This window comes from Phyllostomus hastatus, unplaced genomic scaffold (assembly GCF_019186645.2).
Source record: "Phyllostomus hastatus isolate PE091 unplaced genomic scaffold, TTU_PhHast_1.1 phas_contig_98, whole genome shotgun sequence".
NCBI classification, from domain to species: Eukaryota; Metazoa; Chordata; class Mammalia; order Chiroptera; family Phyllostomidae; genus Phyllostomus; species Phyllostomus hastatus.
In genome coordinates this window covers 5166009-5185560 of record NW_025333999.1, presented here as the reverse complement: position 1 = coordinate 5185560, position 19552 = coordinate 5166009, and the positions used below count along the sequence as shown (strand labels likewise).

The 19552-nt window shown below is 48.6% G+C and overlaps 1 protein-coding gene across 10 annotated transcripts in view; it reads left to right on the top strand.

Moving 5' to 3' along the window:
• The window catches only part of EPS15L1 (epidermal growth factor receptor pathway substrate 15 like 1), a 93315-nt gene that overhangs the window by 57410 nt on the left and 16353 nt on the right, over nt 1–19552 (top strand). For 7 of the 10 annotated variants that reach the window (XM_045853005.1, XM_045853006.1, XM_045853003.1 and 4 more), the window contains 6 exons: nt 3885–4008; nt 4953–5003; nt 6104–6240; nt 10234–10294; nt 11087–11169; nt 17958–18090. In XM_045853005.1, the coding sequence (XP_045708961.1) occupies nt 3885–4008; nt 4953–5003; nt 6104–6240; nt 10234–10294; nt 11087–11169; nt 17958–18090 (589 nt within the window). The remainder of the gene's footprint in view (nt 1–3884; nt 4009–4952; nt 5004–6103; nt 6241–10233; nt 10295–11086; nt 11170–17957; nt 18091–19552) is intronic. The other 3 variants (XM_045853011.1, XM_045853007.1, XM_045853013.1) reach the window with 3 other exon arrangements.

The window sequence follows — 19552 nt, the reverse complement described above, 5'->3', positions numbered from 1 at the left end:
GTAATAATACAGCCTTTCTCTCTCTCAGGGCTCGCTTTTTATGTTCATTCCTTGACATGTTTCTTTTCTCAGTAGCTAAGTACTCATTCCCAAGAATTTTGGGGGAAGCTTAGCCTCCTTCCCCACATTGCTTAGAATGTGCTGGTGGTGTTCTCATCTGTCTCCTGCCATCACTCCTCCCTCAGCCATTCAGATTCCTCATTCTTGTGGAATTGTAAATGGGTGACACTTCCCTGTTCGCTCTTGGGCCCACGTCAGCTTTTCCGTGGACTCCGAACATCCTTCTTCATGAACTGCCTGAGGCAGAATTTCCCGGTGCTGTCTGGGTGGTGTCTGGCTCCCTCTTTCAAGGCCCTGCTCCAACTTACCCCCTTGTCACTGGTCCCCTCAAGGCTTTCAGCTTGTCTGGTCTGTCCTAGTTCAGGGGACACCTTGCCCTTAAACCCTCTGGCAGGTTTTGATAAAATCGGTTTCCTTGGATAAAAGTTGGCAGTGAAGTGGCAGTTTTTGCAAGTGGCCAGTGATTTCTCCCCCCTCCCCAAGGTTTTTTTGTTTTCCTTTATTGGTGTCCTACTAAGCGGAGCAGTGTTTATGTGGTAGTCAATTCATCTGGGCATGTGGAGGTCAGATATGTTACGTAGAAACTTGCAACTGGTGTCTGAAAGAAAAACTGTATTTATCTTGTACAAATACAGATTTTAAAGCATTTTTTTTGTTTGTTTCCATTTCTTAATAAACACTTTGAAGAAGGCTTTTTATTTACTCCTGAACATTTCAAGACTGCTCCAGAGGAGACAGGGCTCTTCATTCTCTTTCAGGAGGGTGCAGGGGAGGGCTGAGTCCTGGGATGAGTGTGACCACAGGGCTGCATCGATGACTTTCTGAGCCTGGGCACTTATACTGAAATTACTAAATTTAGTGTTAAGTTCACACCATGTTACGTTGTCCAAGAGACACAGGATTCTTAAAGCCATAATTATGTCTTTTCTCTCATCAGATGATGAGTATACTGGTCTCTTGCCCTTGATGCCAATACCCAACTAACCCATCAAGTAGGGAGTAGGTTATATGTCATCCTAGATTTCAGCCTTGCCGATGAGAATTAATCCCAAAAGACTGGTTTGTCTGTCACATCTAGCCCCAGCAGCACACAGGAGCCAGTGTTACTGACATTCCAGAACTGATTATAGGTAGGAACTTTGTAAGCTAGTTGTTCAGCTTTTGGTAACTTGAAATTGTGTGAGTGGCCACAGTGTGAGTATTTACACCATGGGAATTTGGCAGGTGCTGCCCATAAGGACTTTTTTCAGAGAGCTCATTCGCTACAGCACCCTGCTGCCCAGCCCCTTGTAAAGGGAAGTACTGTCACAGAAAGCCCTTCTATGCCTGTTCACAGTTGTCATGTCTGTTTCCTACAAAGTACAAAACTTGAGACTGGTCACTGAACTTATGACTGAAGGTGTTTTACTTCCGCCAAGGGATCTGTTACTCACCCTGTGCTGTTCTGCTGCACTCACATCTCGCGAGGTGGCAGATGGCTCAGTTCTTGTGGATGGGGGAGGTTATAGCATCTCTGTAGCAGTCTAGTTTTCTAGTCTAGTTTTTTGCTGTGAATCTGTGAAATGGACTCCAAACCCCTGTGGTTACCCTAAGCGCATAAATCCTGCTGGTGTCTTCTGAGGCTTCTCCTTTGAAGGGGAGAGAGCAGTGGCTGCCTCAGGGAAATCATCGCTCCCAAGACAGAGAGTGCAGACTGGACTTTCAGTTCAGGGTGCTCACGGCCCACGCCCCTATAATCAGTTTTTTCTCTGCTATTGTCCACTGCTATTTGGCAGTCTTCTAAGTGATGAGGGGGAACATTTAAAAAAACCAAACCAAAACAAAGAAATCCAACCAACTTGTAAACCAGTGCCAATTAAAAACAGATGCTTCTGTTCTGAGGCTAAGCTGTCACTCTTAACACCCTACTTCCTCCATGTTGTTGTCCTTCTTGATCCTTCTGGAGCAGGTACTTTGCCCCACAGTGCAGTTCAAGAGGCTTATTTTGTTCCTGGGTGCCTGGCTTCCTTAGATTGAGATTCCATCATGTTTTCTGTGTCTGAGAGCTCCACTGGGTGCTCATTGGGCACCCACCTTGTGGTCATTGGCATCACAATGGCCTCACAGAATCGCGCTCTGCCACCAGACGCGGTGCTTGCAGACCTCTGTATTTATCTAAGAATCTGGCGTGGCTTCCCCACCTTGGGAAGGTTTCCCCACTTCTGGCAGGATGCTCCAGATAATCTTTCCCAGGTAAGAAAAATTGCTTCATATTCTTCAGAGGCCAGGGGTGTTGGTTTGTTTTTCCAAAGCCCATGACTTCCTCTCCTGTTAGCCCGCTGCCTCTGAGACCCATCGCCCACTGAGGCCACGCATCACACACCCCACCCTCTGCCCTCTGGCCACAGGTGGACTGTCCCACGTGGTGGGAAGCCTTGTTAGGAATCTTTCTTTGGTAGCTTTGATGTCATTTCCCTGTAACTGCTGTGTGTATTTTGACCCAAGCTCCAGCTCCTTTATTTGGTTTTGGTTGGTTGGAATAGTGGATTCATGTGCCAGCTCCATGGATGCCCACACATTCACCGGAGTCAAGGAGGATGTACTTTTTAATGTCACAATGAAACCTTCGTGTTTTCACCACGAATGTGGCTTTATTAGCCAAAATACACTCAGCGTTTCTAAACCAAGTGCATTGTTCCCATGTACATTGCAAACACCCCCCCCCCCCTTTCAGGCCATTTCCACTATAAACATGTACTCTTCAAAAGCAAATTTTTTCTTCTGATTTAAATATGCTTGTTGTTTCTAGAAATAAGCACTTTAAAAAAAATGCAAAGTGGTGTATATGCTCTAGTAGTTCTAACTGCATAAGCACTCACTTCCTCCCAGCATGCAAATAGCCAGCATGTTTCTTGGTGTGGAAATAGCATGTTTTAAAATGCCCGCACACTTTCTGAGGTCAAGATGACTGAGGGAGGTCACACCTTTGAAGAGTCCCATGCTGCAGTTGGGTGGCCTACTGTATTTTCTTTTTGAGATTTCAAAAAATATGATTTTTTTATGTCTCAGTGGTTTTTTTTAAAAATTCTAATTGTGGTAAAATTCACATAACAAAATTTACCATTTAACCATTTTTAAGCGCACAGTTCAGGGCATTCAGCACATTCACAGTGTTGCACAGCCATCGCCACCATCTGTCTCCAGAGCTTCCTCATCTTCCCACACTGAAACTCTGTCCCCATCACTCACTCACTCTCCATTCTCCCCTCCCCAGCCCCTGGCACCCATCATCTCCTTTCTGTCGCTGTATCTGGCTAATGTAGGGACCTCATGTAAGTGGAATCACACAATGTATGTCCTTTTGTGACTGGTTTATTTCACTCAGCATAATAAACTCAAGGTTCATCCATGTTGTAGCAGGTGTCAGAATTTTTTTCCTTTTTATGGTTGAATAATATTCCATTGCATGCATATACCACATTTTGTTTATTCATTCATCCATCCATCCGTGGATGCTTGGGTTGCTTCCACTCAATGATTTTTAAATAAACTTATTTTAGAAGAGTGTTAGACTTACAGAATAATTGCCAAGGTGATACAGAGAGTTCCCATATACCCCACCCTCAGCTTTCCCTGTTAACATCTTACGTGGTACCTCCGTCACAATGAATAAATCACTGTCAACACAATATTATTAACTAAAGTCCTTCTTCAATGATTTTTTAAGGAATTCTCTTTGGGGTCATAGCACTTAGAGAAAAATTATGAGTTAAGTATGGAGTTCTGTACTTCACTTTAAATCTGAAATAATAAAATCCCTGTCCTATCTCTTCACAAAATTTTAGGATGATCCTTTCAAAAATAAAGCCTTGTTATTTAGCAACAACACCCAAGAATTGCATCCGGATCCTTTCCAGGCAGAAGACCCCTTCAAATCCGACCCATTTAAAGGAGCTGATCCCTTCAAAGGTATCTCACTTGGCTCCCACTCTCACTGGTAGGCTGTTGAGTTTGTGCCATTTAGGGTTGTTCAGGGGCTAGAATAATTGGGAGGTATCACCCTCTGAAATGGAGGAGGAAAGGAATTTTCTGAGCCTCATGGGCCTTTTGAGTTTGCCCCTCCCCCAGCTGACCAAAGAGCTGAGGCACTGGGGTGTGGCCAGAGGAGCTCTGCCTGCTCAGCCCCTAGGGCCTCCCTCTGCACTTCAGGCCCCTCCAACAGTGGGTGGCATACTCTTCCTCGCCTGCTGGAAGGAAGGGCCGGTGAGATCATCAGATGCAGTAATGGTTATGAGGTGACCTACTGAATGACAAAGATCGCCACAGAACCTACAGTCTTGACTGGCGGCTTTACCCAGGGCCACATATGAGTCAAAAAATAACAAAGAATTTCTAGAAACAAGATTTTCTGAGTTTCTTCCTTTATTTTTTTTTCTTAGAGCAAAACAGTATTTCCAGGAAGGCTATCTGTACATTTCTGAGAAAAATGCCGAGGCAGGGAGTGGCAACAGGAGCCTTTCCAGTTGCAGATTTGGAGGGGAGCACCTTAGGTCCCAGGGTGAACCAGGCAGCTCCTCAGGCTTAGCTGCACCAAGTTCACCACAGCTGCGGGGCAGACCACTTAGTTGAGGGCTGGGGCAGCCCAGCCCCCTGTTCCTGTAGCCAGGAAGATTTGGGGAGGGGGCGTGAGATACAGGAGTGACATGAGGCATGGAAGGAGAAGAGTGAACCCTGCCTTGTACGTTTTCTCTGACTTGGGCCCATTTTGAGCAGCCAACAATACGTTTCTTTCCATGCTAAACACCCTTGCTACGGAAGACTGCCTCAGCCAGTGGCCTTCCCTGCTCTCCCAATTTGATACCCCAGGGTCATTTTTACCATAGAGCTAAGTGTTCCTTTCTCCTCTAATATAGGTGACCCTTTCCAGAGCGACCCTTTTGCAGAGCAGCAGACAGCTTCCACAGGTAAAAGCCCTTCGTCAAAGGACATGTTTCGTGGACCCGTCCTCAGAATAGTCCTGTTCCTAGTGTAAGTTGAGGGCAATAGAAGACCCCTTCCAGTCTCCTCCACCAGGACCCCCGCCACATGACAGCAGGGAGCTTCCTTTCTGAAGGAAACTGTCAGTGACTGTGTCCCTCTCTTTCGCAGTTGGGTGCCCCTGTTGCCAGTCTCCCAACAGAAATAGGAAAGGAGCTCCCACTAGCCAGGTGACACACACAGCAACTTGGTCACTTGTTGCTGCTTGTGTCACCTGTGGCCGCTTCAAGGGGTCCTGTGTAGTACCCGCACACGGTGGGACTTCTGTCCACACACCCCAGGAGTGGCCGCAACATGTGTTGGGAAGCCTCGTGTCCGGTTCCCTCCTGGTGCTGGTGGCTTTCCTCCTCCTCCAGTCACTGTGCCCACTTCCCACATTTGAGGGGAATGAACACATGGTGGCTGTGCTGTTGGGATCATGCTGCCTATTTTTTTCTTTATTTTTTTACTGAGGTAAAATTCACATACCACAAAATTAACAGTTTTGAAGTGAACAATTCACTAGCATTTAGTACATTCCCAACATTCTACAACTACCACAGTTGTCTAGTTTCCGAATATTGTGATCACCCCACAAGGGTGAAGGCCTTTTCCCCACTGGCAGCCACTCCCCATGTTCTCCCCACTAGGCCCTGGCAACCACTGATCTCCTTTTCTGTTTCTGTGGATTTGCCCACATGGTTTATTTTTATTCCTTCAAAAGTCGGCTTTATTGAGAGGTGTAACTTATACACAACAAAATTCAGCAGTTGTAAGCGTGTCACGAGATGAGTTTGGACGAGAGAGCACAGTCACGTGGGAGGACGGATGTTTTTGTCGCCCCGAAAGGCTCCCTGCTGGGGCCCTCCTCCAGCCCCCAGGTCCCTGTCAGCCACTGACCTGCTCTCTGTCGCTGTGGTTTGTAGCTTTTCTAGAATTTCACCTGAATGGCATCAGTCAGTTATGTGTTCTTTCATGTTTAGCTTCTTTCACTAAACATTTTATTCACGGCACATTCTTTTCCTCACTTTCCAAAAACACTTTCTAGATCCATTTGGAGGAGATCCTTTCAAAGAAAGCGACCCGTTCAGTGGCTCTGCCCCCGATGACTTCTTTAAGAAACAGACAAAGAATGACCCATTTACCTCAGACCCATTCACGAAAAACCCTTCCTTATCTTCAAAGGTGAGTGATGCAGGAAGGCAGAGGCGCAACCTGTGTGTGCCCTGTGCATGTGTGAAGGCAGCCCATCCTTGTCCTCCCTCGGGTTGAGTCAGGACTCCATCATTTGAACTGTGCTTGCTCAGCCTGATGACTGCGGGCTGTGTGAGGCTGGGTGGTTCTTTAGGAGTTCTGTCATGGGCCAGCTCTCATTACTGGGAGGCCGAGTGGCTGTTCCTGTGGGTCCCTGCCAGGATCGTCCTGTGAAGCAGGCTGTCACAGCCACTGGTTGAGGGAGTCCTAGTCAGGAGGCAGCTGGGTCTCCAACAGCATGCATTTGTTTGTCCCTTTCCATGCCCCTTTGGGCTCAGGTGCCTGCAGGGATCTCTGCTCTGCCCCTGCCCCCACTGCTGCTCTGCCCCCCACCAAAGAGCAGACTGAAGTGCCATACTTCCACACACCACCCCAGTCTGTACATGACCACCTCTGCTGTCTTCCTAGTGCACAGCACTGGTAGTGACACTGGGGTCAGTCTGCCCCAGTGGGTCCCAGTCACGGCAGGAGGAACGTCCAGACCTGCGGCCTGACTACATTTATGTGTGTGGCATCGTGTACCCACCCCTAGCATCTAATAACCCATGTGTTGCACAACATTAGATCCAACAGACTGTGTTAAATTGATGGCAACCTGGACTTAAAAAGCAAAAGTGACATTTTGTTATTGAGGAGAGAATTTTTGTGACTATGTGAGGGTGGTTTGTAGCCTCCCTTAGTGTTCTAGGCCGCTAGGCCGCCTCTCTGCGCCCACCTCGTACATCCCCTGGCTGTCTTCTTCATGGACCTGTCTGTCTGCAGCGCCAGACCCCTCGTCCCCTGAAGGCCGGGTTCATCTGTAACATTTCTATCTGTAGGACCTCTCACGGCATCTCCTTTTTACTCAGTTTGTTACCTTTTCCACAAACTAACTTTTGGCTTTGTTAATGTTCTGTTTTTCTGTTTCACTGATTTTTGCTCTTTATTACTCTCTTCCTACTGTGCTTTTCTATTTCTAATCCATCTTTAGGCCATTGATTTTAGAACTTTTCTAATGTATTTAAAGCTGCACATCTCTCAGCACTGCTTTAGCTTGCATTCCACATATTATGATAGGTTGTATCTTCATTGTTTTTCAGTTTGAGATATTTTCTAGTTTCCCTTGTGATTTCTCTGTTGAGCCATGGATTATTTTAAGTACATTGTTTTGTTTCCAGATACTTGGCTTGTTTTCATTAGGTATCTTATAACGTTAATTTCTAATTAATACCTGTTTGTTATTAGAGAACATACTTGAATGTTTTCAGTTCTTTTAAATTTAATGAGACTTGTTTTCTGGTCTTGGTGAACATATTGCATGCAGTTGGGGAGAATGTCCACAGGTATTGGGTGTCATGGTATAAAAGCCAGTTAGGTCAAAGCGGTTGATAGTGTTGTTCAGGGTGTGTGTGTGTGTGTGTGTGTATTTTTTCTTCATATATTTTGAGACTTTGTCAAGTGCCTATACATGCATGATTGTTGTCTGATGCAGTGATCTTTTTATCATTATAAAGGGTTTCTTTTTTTCCTCTGGTTATATCTTTGTCTTGAAATCTATTTTGTCACACATTTAAAGTAGCCACTTTGTCCTCCTTTAGCTTACTCTTTGCATCATGTATGTTTTTGCACTCATTTACCTTCAACTTATTTGATGTTTGTTTATATATGAAGGGTGCCTTTTGAGTTCAATATGTAGTTGGGACTTGCTTTTCTCTCCAGCCCGAAAATCTCCGCCTTCTAAATGGAATGTGTAATCCCTTAACATTTGATGTAATTATTGGTATGGTTGGATTTAAATTTAGTATTTTATTATTTGCTTGCTTTGAATCCTCTTTGTTTTGTACTTCTGTTCTCCCTTTCCTACCTTCTTTTGGATTATTTGAGTATCTTCTAAAATTTAATTTTCTTATACTTATTGGCCTTTTAATTACACCTCTTTTCATTATTTTTTAGGAATTAACAATATACGCTCTTAATTTTTTCATAGGCTACTTGAAGTTAATATTATAATTAATGTAAAATGTTGAAAACTTTCAATCACATAGGTTCATTTATCCAGCTCCCCTCAACAAGCACCACCTCTTACGTTATAGCTGTCCTGTGAGTGTAAAGCATCTATGTGTATTATAAACTCTGTAAGACAGTATTACAATTTTTCTTGTAACCCATTGTATTTTTTAAAGAAACTTTAAAGTTCATTAAAGAGAAGGAAAGTGCTTTTTTTTTTACCTATAGATTTACCATCTTTAACACTCTTCATTCTTTTCTCAAAATCTGATTTTTCCTCCATTTTCATTTTCCTTTAGCTGGAAGAACTTCCCTTGGCATTTCTGGTAATACTGGTCTGCTTTGTTGACATTCTGTAAGGGCCTCTGTGTCCGGCCTGGTAGTAGTTTTTCCTTTTGGCACTCTTTGGACGTTGTTCTTGGCCTTCTGGCATTCACTGTCTCTGGCGTTGCATTGTCAGTGTTCTGGCAGTTGTCCCCCTTGATGCAATGTGTTGTTTTCTCTGGCTGCTTTGAAGAGCCTCTCTTTATCTTTGCTTTTCGTTAGTTTGACCATGAAGTCTCTGGATGTGGTTTTCTTTGTATGTATGCTGTCTGCGATTTGCTGAGGTTTTTATGTCTGTAAATTATGTCTTTCACCAAATTTAGCAAGTTTTCAGCCATTATTTCTTTGAATATTTTCTTTTTATACTTGTTGTCTCTCTCTCCTTTCTTTGCAGGCTTATGGTTACACATTAAGACCTTTTGCTAACGTTCCCACAAGGTCTCGAAGCCCTGCTTTCTTGTCATTTTTTTCTTTTTCTTTCAGATTGGGAATTTCTACTGATCTGTCTTCAACTTCATTCACTTTTTTTTCTGCTATTTGTTGTTCAGCCAACCTAGTGAAGTTATTTCAGATGTTACACTTTTCAGTTTTAGATTTTTCATTTGTTTCTTTTTGTAGAGCTTCTGTGTCTCTGCCAAGATCTCCCTATCTTTTTATTTGAGCATATTTTTATCTCATTGAGCACAGTTATCACTGCTTTAAAGTTGTCGTCATCTGAGAATTCCAACCTCTGGATCATCTGAGATTGGCTCTATTGATTGTTTTTTCCCTTGAGAACTGGCTACATTTTTCTGGTTCTTGTATATTGAATCATTTGGAAACTTTTCCCTGTGCATCATGGGTGCTTTGTTGTGGACACTGGGTTCTGTTACATTCCTCCAAAGAGCCTGAGTGGTTTTGTTTCACTAGGCCATTAACTCAGTGAGACTCACGCTTCAAATTCCCCGTCTCTTACCGGTGGTTCCTTCCCTCTGGCCTTAGCTGTAGATTGCTCTGACTGCAGGGTTAAGCCTGAGACTTGGGCAGAGCTGATCGTGGAATCTGGGGCTTCCGTGCTCTTTCTTTCCTTCCTGGATCCCTGCCCCTTCTCCATGGGTGTGGTTGTCCCTAGGCCTTCATCCCCCTGGTCTTCAGGCCAGAAAGATGACTTTGTTTTTATTGAAGTCTTAGCCTTCCTATACCTTCACACTATAGCTGTCAAAATGCAAAACTCAACCTTGTACAGTATGTGGGTCCACCTATTTCATTTATAAATTGTTTGTGGGTCAACTATGGTCGGGATTGGCATATGTGGAAAGTAGACTGTATTCATATGCTGATTTTCAACTGTGTGTGTGTGTGGGGGGGGGTCATTGCCCCTAACACGTTGTGCAAGGGTCAGCTGTACTATTTTTTTCTGCCACATTTGAATTTTCCTCCAAAGCCTTACTGCTTTGGTTCACGTCCTGAGCCTTCAGGTTGTCATTTATTTTGTTCAGGGTTTAGTTTTAATGGTTTTATCTTCCTCAAGACCCAGTACCAGATACAGTGCGTGTAGACATCAGGAAAATTTGAATGAATGGGCAGTGCAACAAACAAACTGCTTTTCACTCTTTCCTTTCTCCTTTCACTCAGCTCGACCCCTTTGAATCCAGTGACCCCTTTTCATCCTCCAGTGTCTCCTCAAAAGGATCAGGTGAGACTGATGGCTTATTGTCCTTCTGACTCTTCCTCAGGCAGTGGAAGGAGCCCACCCAGTTGTTACTTATTTCATTTCCAAAATTGGTGTGTCCTCAGCGTTTATGTCATTAGTCAGTGATACCCAGACCCTTGCCTGAGGTAGTTCAACCAGAATCCCCCCAGGTGCTCATCTTCCCAAGTAAGTGCTGGCATCTCTCTGAAAAGGAAGCTTAGCAGTAGGAATTAATTCAGTAATAACACCAATATTATGAGTTCCTCTTTACTCATTCCTCTGTATAAATCTTTGGTTTGTACTTTGGAATTTTTTTGTAAAAGTATCCAAAGTTTGATCAAGGGTACTGGCTTGTACCTTGAGGGACGGGAGCATTTGCAGACTCCACCTTGCTTTTGGGAATAGGCCCCACCTGGTCCTGGTGCCTGGCCTGGCAGCTTGCTTGTTGGTTGCAGAATTTGGTATCATAGGTGGACATGGGGTTTATTCCAGGCAAATCTCCCCACCAAAGAGAAAGCTCAGCAAAAAGCTCTACCCACAGGTGACTGCCCCATATCAGTCCTGTGGGTGGTGGGTTACTGTCGAGTGGCCCTCTTCTCCCTCCTTCTCCCCTCCTGAACCAGTGGGACCGCAGGCACCATCCCGTCCAGATGCATGACCCCAGCAAACAAATGTGACCTCCTGAATCTCCTGCTTCCTGAGCTGTTGAGTAGCGAGAGTCAACACTTCCCCTTGACCCCAGGAGGCGTGTTCTGGGATGTCTGGTAACTCTGCCTATGTTGGTGATGCTTGCAGGTCCCTTTGGAACTTTAGACCCCTTCGGAAGTGGGTCCTTCAATAGTGCTGAGGGCTTTGCCGACTTCAGCCAGATGTCCAAGGTAAAGCCCCTCTCGTGGAGTACCCGTGCCTCTGCCAAGGTCCTTGTGCCTCTTGTTGTGGTCTTGTCATGGCTGCCAGGCGGAGTTGTTGATGCCACATGTGTATTTCCTTTGTACCTGTCAAACTCTGAAATGTGCCCTCACGCGAGGCTGTGAGTCAGCGGACAGGGTCTAGAAAGTGCCTGTGACTGTGGTCAGACCCATTTCCCTTCCTCGGAGCTAAACTGCCCGAGCCCTCAACCGGGGGCTTCAGGCTGGCAGTCGGGAGGTGTCTGGAAAAAGTGGGCTGAGTGTTTGGAGTTGCTTTTGGACAGAACCCCAGAGGGTTTGGGAAGTGAGAGCTCAGTGAATAAATCCACGTGTAAAAAGTAAACTGTTCAAGAAAGATGACATTTGTGCCATTGTCAGGCTGGGCAGTTGTATCTGTGCGGTTCTGGGTATGTTAACTGACTATGGCCATACCTAGACAGCGTCAGGGTGCTGCTGAAAGGGGCATGGGGGAGAGGTGTGGTTAGAGCGGCATCTTTTACCAGAGCAAGCAATCAGTAGATTATGTTCAGAATGGACAGATTCAGAACTAGCAGTAGAAGCCCATGATTAATGAAGTAAATTCCAGAAGAAACCTCTAGGAAGTCAAAAACATGGGCCTTGGCAAATGGGAAAGGCAACAGGCTGAGGGTCTTCTGTTATTTTTATAACACTTGGAAAGTCCCTTCGTTTTAATTATGGGCATGTGGCCTTGAATACCCTGTTTCAGTCACCCATGTGTATTCTCCTTGGCAGTCCCCCAGGCAGGTAGGGGAGTGGGTCTCTCAAAGAGAAAGAGCCTCATGCAATATAGACTATGGCCACAGAGCAGTAGAACCCTGCTTTCTGCATTCATTCCTCCTCCTCCTCCCAGGTACCATTGATCCCTGGGTTGGGAGATGGCCACAAGCAGAATACGTTCTCAGTGGATCTTACTTCGTAGTTGGGGAAGGCTCACAGCTAGGTGGTGCAAAGGGGCTGGGGAGGGAGCCCCTGGGGGATGTGGGAGCCATGCAGCCACAGCAAGGAGCACCCTACTCATCCCCACAGGTACCCCCACCACGCCAGCTCCTTGGGGCATCCTGCTTGCTTGCTCCATGTTCATTCAGCCCTAGGGGCACACATTGTCTGGGCACTGAGCGCTTGTGGTTAGCGATGTGTGATTGTGGTATGTAGCTTCCGAGAAGCATTTGAAATTCTGTTTAGGTTTTCAAAGAAGCGCGCAAGCCTAACTGTCAACGTAGCAAATCCAGCTTCTGGAAGAGGCAGAGCTATGTGCCCATTGGCCACTCCCGGAGGGAGTCCAGAGGTGCTGGTGTTGTAGCCTTTTTTCTCCCAGTGACTGGAGGGAGTGTCCCTCCATTCCTCATATGGAAACACTGTGACCCTGACAGTTGGGGTGTTGTCTGGGATTGGCCGAAAGGCACCAGGTGCTTATTCCTCACATTTGCCTGTTGCTTAGCAGCTGTGACATGTGCCTGCACTCCTTGAGCGGAGCTAAGTGCCTTCAGCGTCTGTCCGGGCTTAGGGGATGGGAAAGCATCTCCTGAAATCAGAAAACCTACCACATGGTGGCAGCCATTCCCAAGGATGGGTTTGCATTGGATTCTCTAGCTGTCTGGTGGGTCATCTCCCTATAGGAGGCGTGCCCCAGAGGCAGAGGGAGTGAGAGCTAGCAGCGGTCTGATTAGGGCAAGGATGAGTGCACAAGGGGCGCCGCTATTTCAAGAAGTGTCTGAGTAGAGGCTATGTGGACTCTGAGGGCCAAGGCAGGACGGCCAGCCTGGGGGTCCCAATGGCAGGCACTGCCACCCTGCCCTCCTCCAGGCAGACTCTGCAAAGACCCGAGAGCCAGGCAGTCCCGAGCCTGAGCCCTTCAGTCTTTCTTCCCATTCTACCTGCAGTTGCACTTTCCCTTTTAATAGCCCTGTTCCCCGCTCCCTGTTCCCTTGTCCCTATCAGGCTGCACACACACGTGCACTGACGACTCCACAGCCAGCGCCCCTTCCTGTTGGCAGCGCTGTGTGGGACGGAGTTGGATGGGGTCATGGAAAATCTGTCTGCAGTGCCCCATTGTTTTGTTTCCACGGTCCCGTCCGCTCCTGATCTCGTGCCACTGGTCCTTCCAAATACCAAGCCCTAACCTTGTAGGTCTGTGTTTCCCTTTTGGTTCTCTTTCTGTTTTTCAAGAACATCATGTATATAAATAAAATGCTGAGGGAAACGAAAGTAAAGTGACAAGAGGTGGTGGGTTTTTTTTTTTTTCTTCTTGTTTTTTTTACATTGCCAACTTTTCCCCATGTGAGCAGGGTTGCTCACCCTCTGCGTGGCTGCAGGAAGGTGGTAGCGGGGGGTGTGCCTCCAGGCGATCCCTGTGGGGGTCCCTCTGGGCTGCTTTCCTAGCTGAGTGCCCCCAGACCCAAGGAGAGTTTTCTAGACAGTACCAAGCTTATGTTGCCTTGCTTTCAAAACAAATTCCCCAAATAGATTTCAGGGAACATCTGAGAATAAAAACAAACCCTAGGTTAATTATTTCACCCGGCTCTCCTGCAGAAAGGCCATCTGTGAAATACCTGGCTGGTTGTCAGCCTGTTTCCAGTTTTTCTTTCTTTTCTTACTAGGTATTTCTATGTAGGGCTTTTTTTCACCCCTTTTCCAAATACATTTTTTTTAGAGCTGCTTTTCTCATAGTAGTTTTCCTGTCTTTTTTTGAGCAACTTCACTGTGGGTCAGCTCCGAGAGCCCCTGCCGGCTTACTGAAACCTTCTAAAGATAGTGACTTTCCCTGAAGTTGAAGCCTGAGATGGAAAGGTCAGGTTCCAGAAGAAGCTTCTTGGGAAACTTGAAGTTGTGAAAATTGGGATTCGGAAATGACACAGGCTTTTCGGTGTCAGAAGTGATACAGTTCGCTGCTGTGGGCGTCCCAGGCATTTACGGTTGGAACCCTTTCACGTGGGAGCAGGCCGCCGGGCTCTCTGAAGCAGAGGGGTGGAGAGTCTGTCTGGCCAGTGGCAGCTCCAGCTGTGAGAGTCATCCCGGCACACGGGCCAAGTGGACCAGGGGGCTCTGCACGCAGAGATGGGGTTTCTGTCCAGAGAGCTCCAGGTGTCCCTTTGCGCCCTTTCCCCAGAGCTGAGACATTGCCAGTACTTGGGACCAGAAGTGGGGTCTGCTTGGGGGCCTCAGGGCCCATCATGCTGCTTCTCTGCTCGGGAAACAGTCTCGATCCCTGCCCGGACTGTCTCAGGTCCGGTGGGAGTGTGGGAGCCACAGGCTGGGGCGTGTTCTGTGACTGACAGGCAGAAGCACCAGTGTTCCCTCTCCGTCTCCTCTGCCCCTACCCCAGTGTTCTTTCCCAGACAATAGACCCTAAACCACCTGTTCTAAAGCTAAGCTCCAGGTCACCACTGCGCCCTAGTTCTCTCATGCTGCCGCCTCCAGGAAAGACCGTGTGGATAATAGGGAACGGCCAAGTGTCAGGAGCTGATGGGCTGTTTGCAGATTCTGTGGCATGAGAAAGAATTCTAATCACATCCCCATCTTTGGCATGTTAATAGCCATGCTGTCTTTATGCCGATTTTGTCTGAGAGCCAGCTGAAGAGATAGATGCATGACCTTGTCGTGTTCTGGCCACAGCCCTGTGAGCTGAGGCCCGTCATTATTGTCATTTTCACAGATGAGGTGACTGAGGCCCTGAGGCTGTTAGTAGGTGGCAGGGCTGGGCTTCCAGACTCCATCCCGACACTGTGTTTTGTAGCCTGTCCAAGTACACGTTCCAGAAACTCGAGCAGCAGATTTTGGCAGCAAACTCCCTGACTTTCTTATCTAAAAGAACAAGTGACCATAGAGCCTGAGAGAGGAGAGCAGCAGCTGTGGAGGAGGGAGTGTGCCCTGCCTCAGCCCTGGCAGCCCCGCACACCTGGAACTAGGGTGGTTTTGGGAGAGAAATGAACCTGGGGGAGTTGCAGATCCCCATCTTCCTTGGGGCCTTCTACCCACTGACCGCTTGGCCTGCTCTACCTCTTGCCTGTATCCACGTGTGTCTCCTTCACAAGCCTGAGGACAGGGACACTCTGCCCAGAATGTGGTCCAAGACCTACCATGGGGGCGGTGGGGGGGGGGGGGGCAGACTGCCAGCAGCCTAGGGCAGGGCCCAGGAGTCCAGTCCTGGGAAGCAGATGTCGTGGGTTCCCACCCTGACTCCACCAGTGAGGTGCCGTGGACTGGCAGTCTGCATCTTCTCTCTGTGCCTCAGTTTCCCTGTGTATAAAACAGAAGTGTTGATAGTAGGATTCCCTCCCCAGGTCGTTGGGAAGATGGTGTGAGAAGATCAACATAGAATCAGCGTCTCCTACACAGGCAGCATCAGAATGTTGGGGGTAGGAACAGGGTGTCCAGTGGGGTCCGCTGAGTGTGCAGAAGCCTCTCCCCTGCCTGGGACTAATGGCTGTGACTAGATACCAGAGAGAGAGGAGGCTGAGCCCTTGTCCCTGTGATGGCCCCGGGGGAGGGGCAGCCGCACAACACATGGTGGCTGGAGGCAGGCCCTCTCTCTGCTCCTCCATTGGTTTGCTGGGTCCAGCTCATCCAAGACAGTTCCACCAGTGTGCTTTGTTTTCTGCCCCTGGGCCTGCCCTCCTGGGGAGAGAATTAAAAGTGCCCTTTTTGCCTCCATCTCCTGCTGTGTGTAGCCCACCCTGTTCTGCCCCACCACTCCTTGCATTTGCTTTGAGGAACATGTTAGTGACTTCCCCTGTTTCCACTAATTCCTTTTGTTTCTACTACAGTAATGCGTCCTTACCACAGGGCATGCTTTCAGGTGGATGTCTGAAACCGTCACAGCACTGGACCCTGTAGATTGTGTGTTTGTTCCTATAAATACACACCTTTTCACATAAAGGGAGCACTTTACAGCTTCTCTGGTCACATCCAAATTGCCTGTATCACTACTCTTGTGCTTTGTGGCCATTGTCAAGTAAAATAAAGTTGACCTGAGCACAAGTGCTATGATGCAGTGACAGTCGGTCTGGCCACCGAGACAGCCACTAGGGTTGGCAGCCACTAGGGTTGGCTAGCTAGGGTTTCCTGCAGGGAGCATCTAGAGCGTGGAGATGCCCGACGGAGGGATGATTTACACTACTCAGAAGGGTGTATGATTTAAAACTTAAACATGGCTTATTTCTGGAATTTTGTATTTAATATTTTTAGGCTGCAGTTGACCATGGGTAACAAACTGGAAAGTGAAACGATAGCTATAGATCTCCGTGCTCTACTTTTTTCTAGTTATTTTCTATTTTAGTGAAAGTGGTGCCCACACCCATAGAAAGTGATCTTCTCCTTTGGGGGGCCCGTCACGAGACACAAGCCGGCCTGTCAGCGGCCACCCACCCATCCATCGGTGGAGGTGTGCTGTGCTGGTGCTAGAGGTGGGGGTGCACTCAATGGTCACTGCTGTGGTGGGCTCGGCCAGCTGGCATTGTCCCCATCACCTGCACTCACTCACAGCAGATTCAGAGAAAGGGGGAACTCAAGCTTGCCCTCCAGGCCACCCAGTCAGGTGGGATGGGGCTGGAAGCCTTTCAGCATGGTGGCTGTCTACAGACACAGCTGGCAGGAAGGAGTGTCGGGGGAGTTCTGGGGGTGGCACTGATGTCCAGCCAGTCTCCAATGAAGCAGAGGCGTTCCGGTGTCAGACTGGGTGAGCTAAGCTCCCTGTGTGCACAGGGGCCCAGTGATGGGGCCCAAGGAGTTCCAGGGACCAGGGAGTCTCAGGAGGAATGGAAAAAAGGAGTCAGCAGAGATGAAACCAGAGAATTAGGCAGTGGGGATGGGATGAAGAGTGCTTGGAGGTTACCTGTGGGCTGGGGCAATGCAGTGCTACCTGCCTACCCATGTACCTGTTATCTCTGCTTATCTACCTGCCTACTCACCTACCGGTCATTTCTCCCACCTACCTACCTACCCAATTACCTGTCACCCTAACTGCCATCTACCTGCCTACCTGTCATTTCTGTCTACCTGTCATCTTCATTTAAATACACCTACCTACCTGTCATCTCTACCTATCATCTTCCCATTCACCCACCTGCCCATCTTCCATGCACAGGTCTTTTGCTGAGGAGACAAGGTCTAATTTGGGTTTGAGACAGTGGAACAGTTTGCTGGTGAGAGCAGACTTGGCAGAGGCTGGGGAGGGTCCAGGCCAGAGGTGATAAGAGCCCCATAGAGGCAGTCTTGTCCCTGCTGATGGGGGTGGAGGTGGGCCAGGTGTTTAAGTGTGGGCTCTGACCTGAGTCACTAGGTGGGCACTGGCCCTGGGGGGCACAGAGAGGGTCTGGTGTGCTTCTGACCCTTGCCCAGAGCTGCCTGTCAGTTAATGAAGGATGTGAAAGTGGGGCATATTTCTGAGGCTTGAGCAGGAGGCTCAGGGGACCGTGGAGTCAGGAAAGATGTCCCTGTGCAGGCATAATGGTGTGTGTGGCAGGGAGCACCTTCTCATAACGAGCCCATCATGGGACAAGGCTGCTCTCACCTGCTCTGTGTTCTTGCTGGCATTCCCCTCACAGGCCAGGGGACCCCGGCTATTGAGGATGGAGCAAAGTGAGGGCTTGTAAGAGACCCCAGGCCCTAGTGGGGGCTGAGCTGCACAACCCCAAGGGTGGGGGCCTCATCAGGTGCTCGGTACTTGTGCTGGCTCGGTGAACGTCCGCTGCTCCATGTTAACAGTTATTTTTGCCTCTCTTTCGTGTCCTTTCTTACAGCCCCCACCTTCTGGTCCTTTCACCTCCTCCTTTGGAGGGGCAGGATTCTCCGAGGACCCCTTTAAAAGTAAACAGGACACTCCCGCTCTGCCTCCGAAGAAACCTGCTCCTCCACGGCCTAAACCGCCCAGCGGTCAGTACACTTTCTTCTCTCGCCGCCACCCACCCACCCACCGTCATAGGACAGTGGGGGACTGAGGGCCCAGAGTAGAGCTTTGCTGTGAGGTTTGCACACGGAACAAGAGGGTCTCCCCTCTGCCCATTTGCCTTGGTCTGCTCGTGGTGTGTGCTTAGAGCACGCCTCTCACGGCATCCTGTGGGCCAGGTTCTGTCCAGGGCTCAGGATGGTCTCCCAAAGACCCAGGGCTCAGGGCTCTCCTTGATGCCAGCAGACATGCCACACAGCCCCTGGCTGAGCATGTGGTCGGGGCTCTGTGGTCCCTCTGGCCTCCCACCTCAGTGAGCTTTTCCCAAGTTGGCTTAGGGTGGTCCAGAGGCACAGACAGCAGCTGAGCCTGCCCCCTCAATCTATTATCTCCAGACTGCTTAAGGATTCAGGATGGGGCATCAGGGCGAGGGGGTCTTCCTTGGCTGTGCCTGACAGAGGAGGCCGATCTCCTCCACTCCCACCCGGCATCTCAGCAGGTGGCTCCCAGCAAGGGGTTTCCTGCAGGCCCCACCTTGCCTGACTGTGGCTGGTTCTGCCGTCTTACTCAGCCTTGGCCCTGGTTCCCTCTGATGATTCTGGATACTTTTAAGTCATGTGCGAGTCCTCTATGTGCTAATCATAGGCCCACAGACCAGGCACCAACTGGAAAGCCGAGGAGGGACTCACTGCAGTTGCCTAGCCCCTTTACCCATCCCACCCCAAGGTCCTCAGCCCCCTGGCCAGCATGCGTCTTTCATTCCCGGGTCTTCAGGCAAAGCCTCACCCACACTATAGACTGTGGCGCTCCCTTGGTCCTGCCTCTTGCTCCTCCTCCTTCCCTCCTGAGCCTGCTCCTTCCCTTCAGTCTGCCCCGGGGCTCCGCTTTGTGTCATCATTGCAGCTTCCTGAGTCTGTAGTTACGAGTGGTCCCCGTTCCCAGGCTGCCTGTACTTCCTACGTGAAATGCACTTGGCAGTAGAGACAAACAGAGGACAAGTTATTCTTAATAACTTACTGCCTTACTCCCCTGTCATCGGGGCCAAGGCGTTCTCTCAGAAGGACGGGCACCCTGTTCGCACAGCCCAGTTTGCCCTGCTTGCGGATGAGGTGTCAGAGAAAGTTTGTCCATGGGCCTGGTGGATTTATAACCAATTTTCTGTGAGCTGTGAGCAGAAACAGATGCATAAAGAGATCACTTCCGTCAGCCACACATCAAAGGCATTTACCATAACACAGAGGAGAAAAGCAAAAACAACAGAGGAATTCCCTCCCATCTCTGAGAGGCTGCATGTGCCTTAGACAGAGGGAGCAGCTCTCGGGACCCTCGACGACAACCTGATGGAATGGCCTCGAGCCTCCTCACTCGCCTCAAAGATAGGAGCCAGTGCACATACATGCATAAGTTCTCACATACATGCAGGCACACACTTATACATGTGTGCATGTG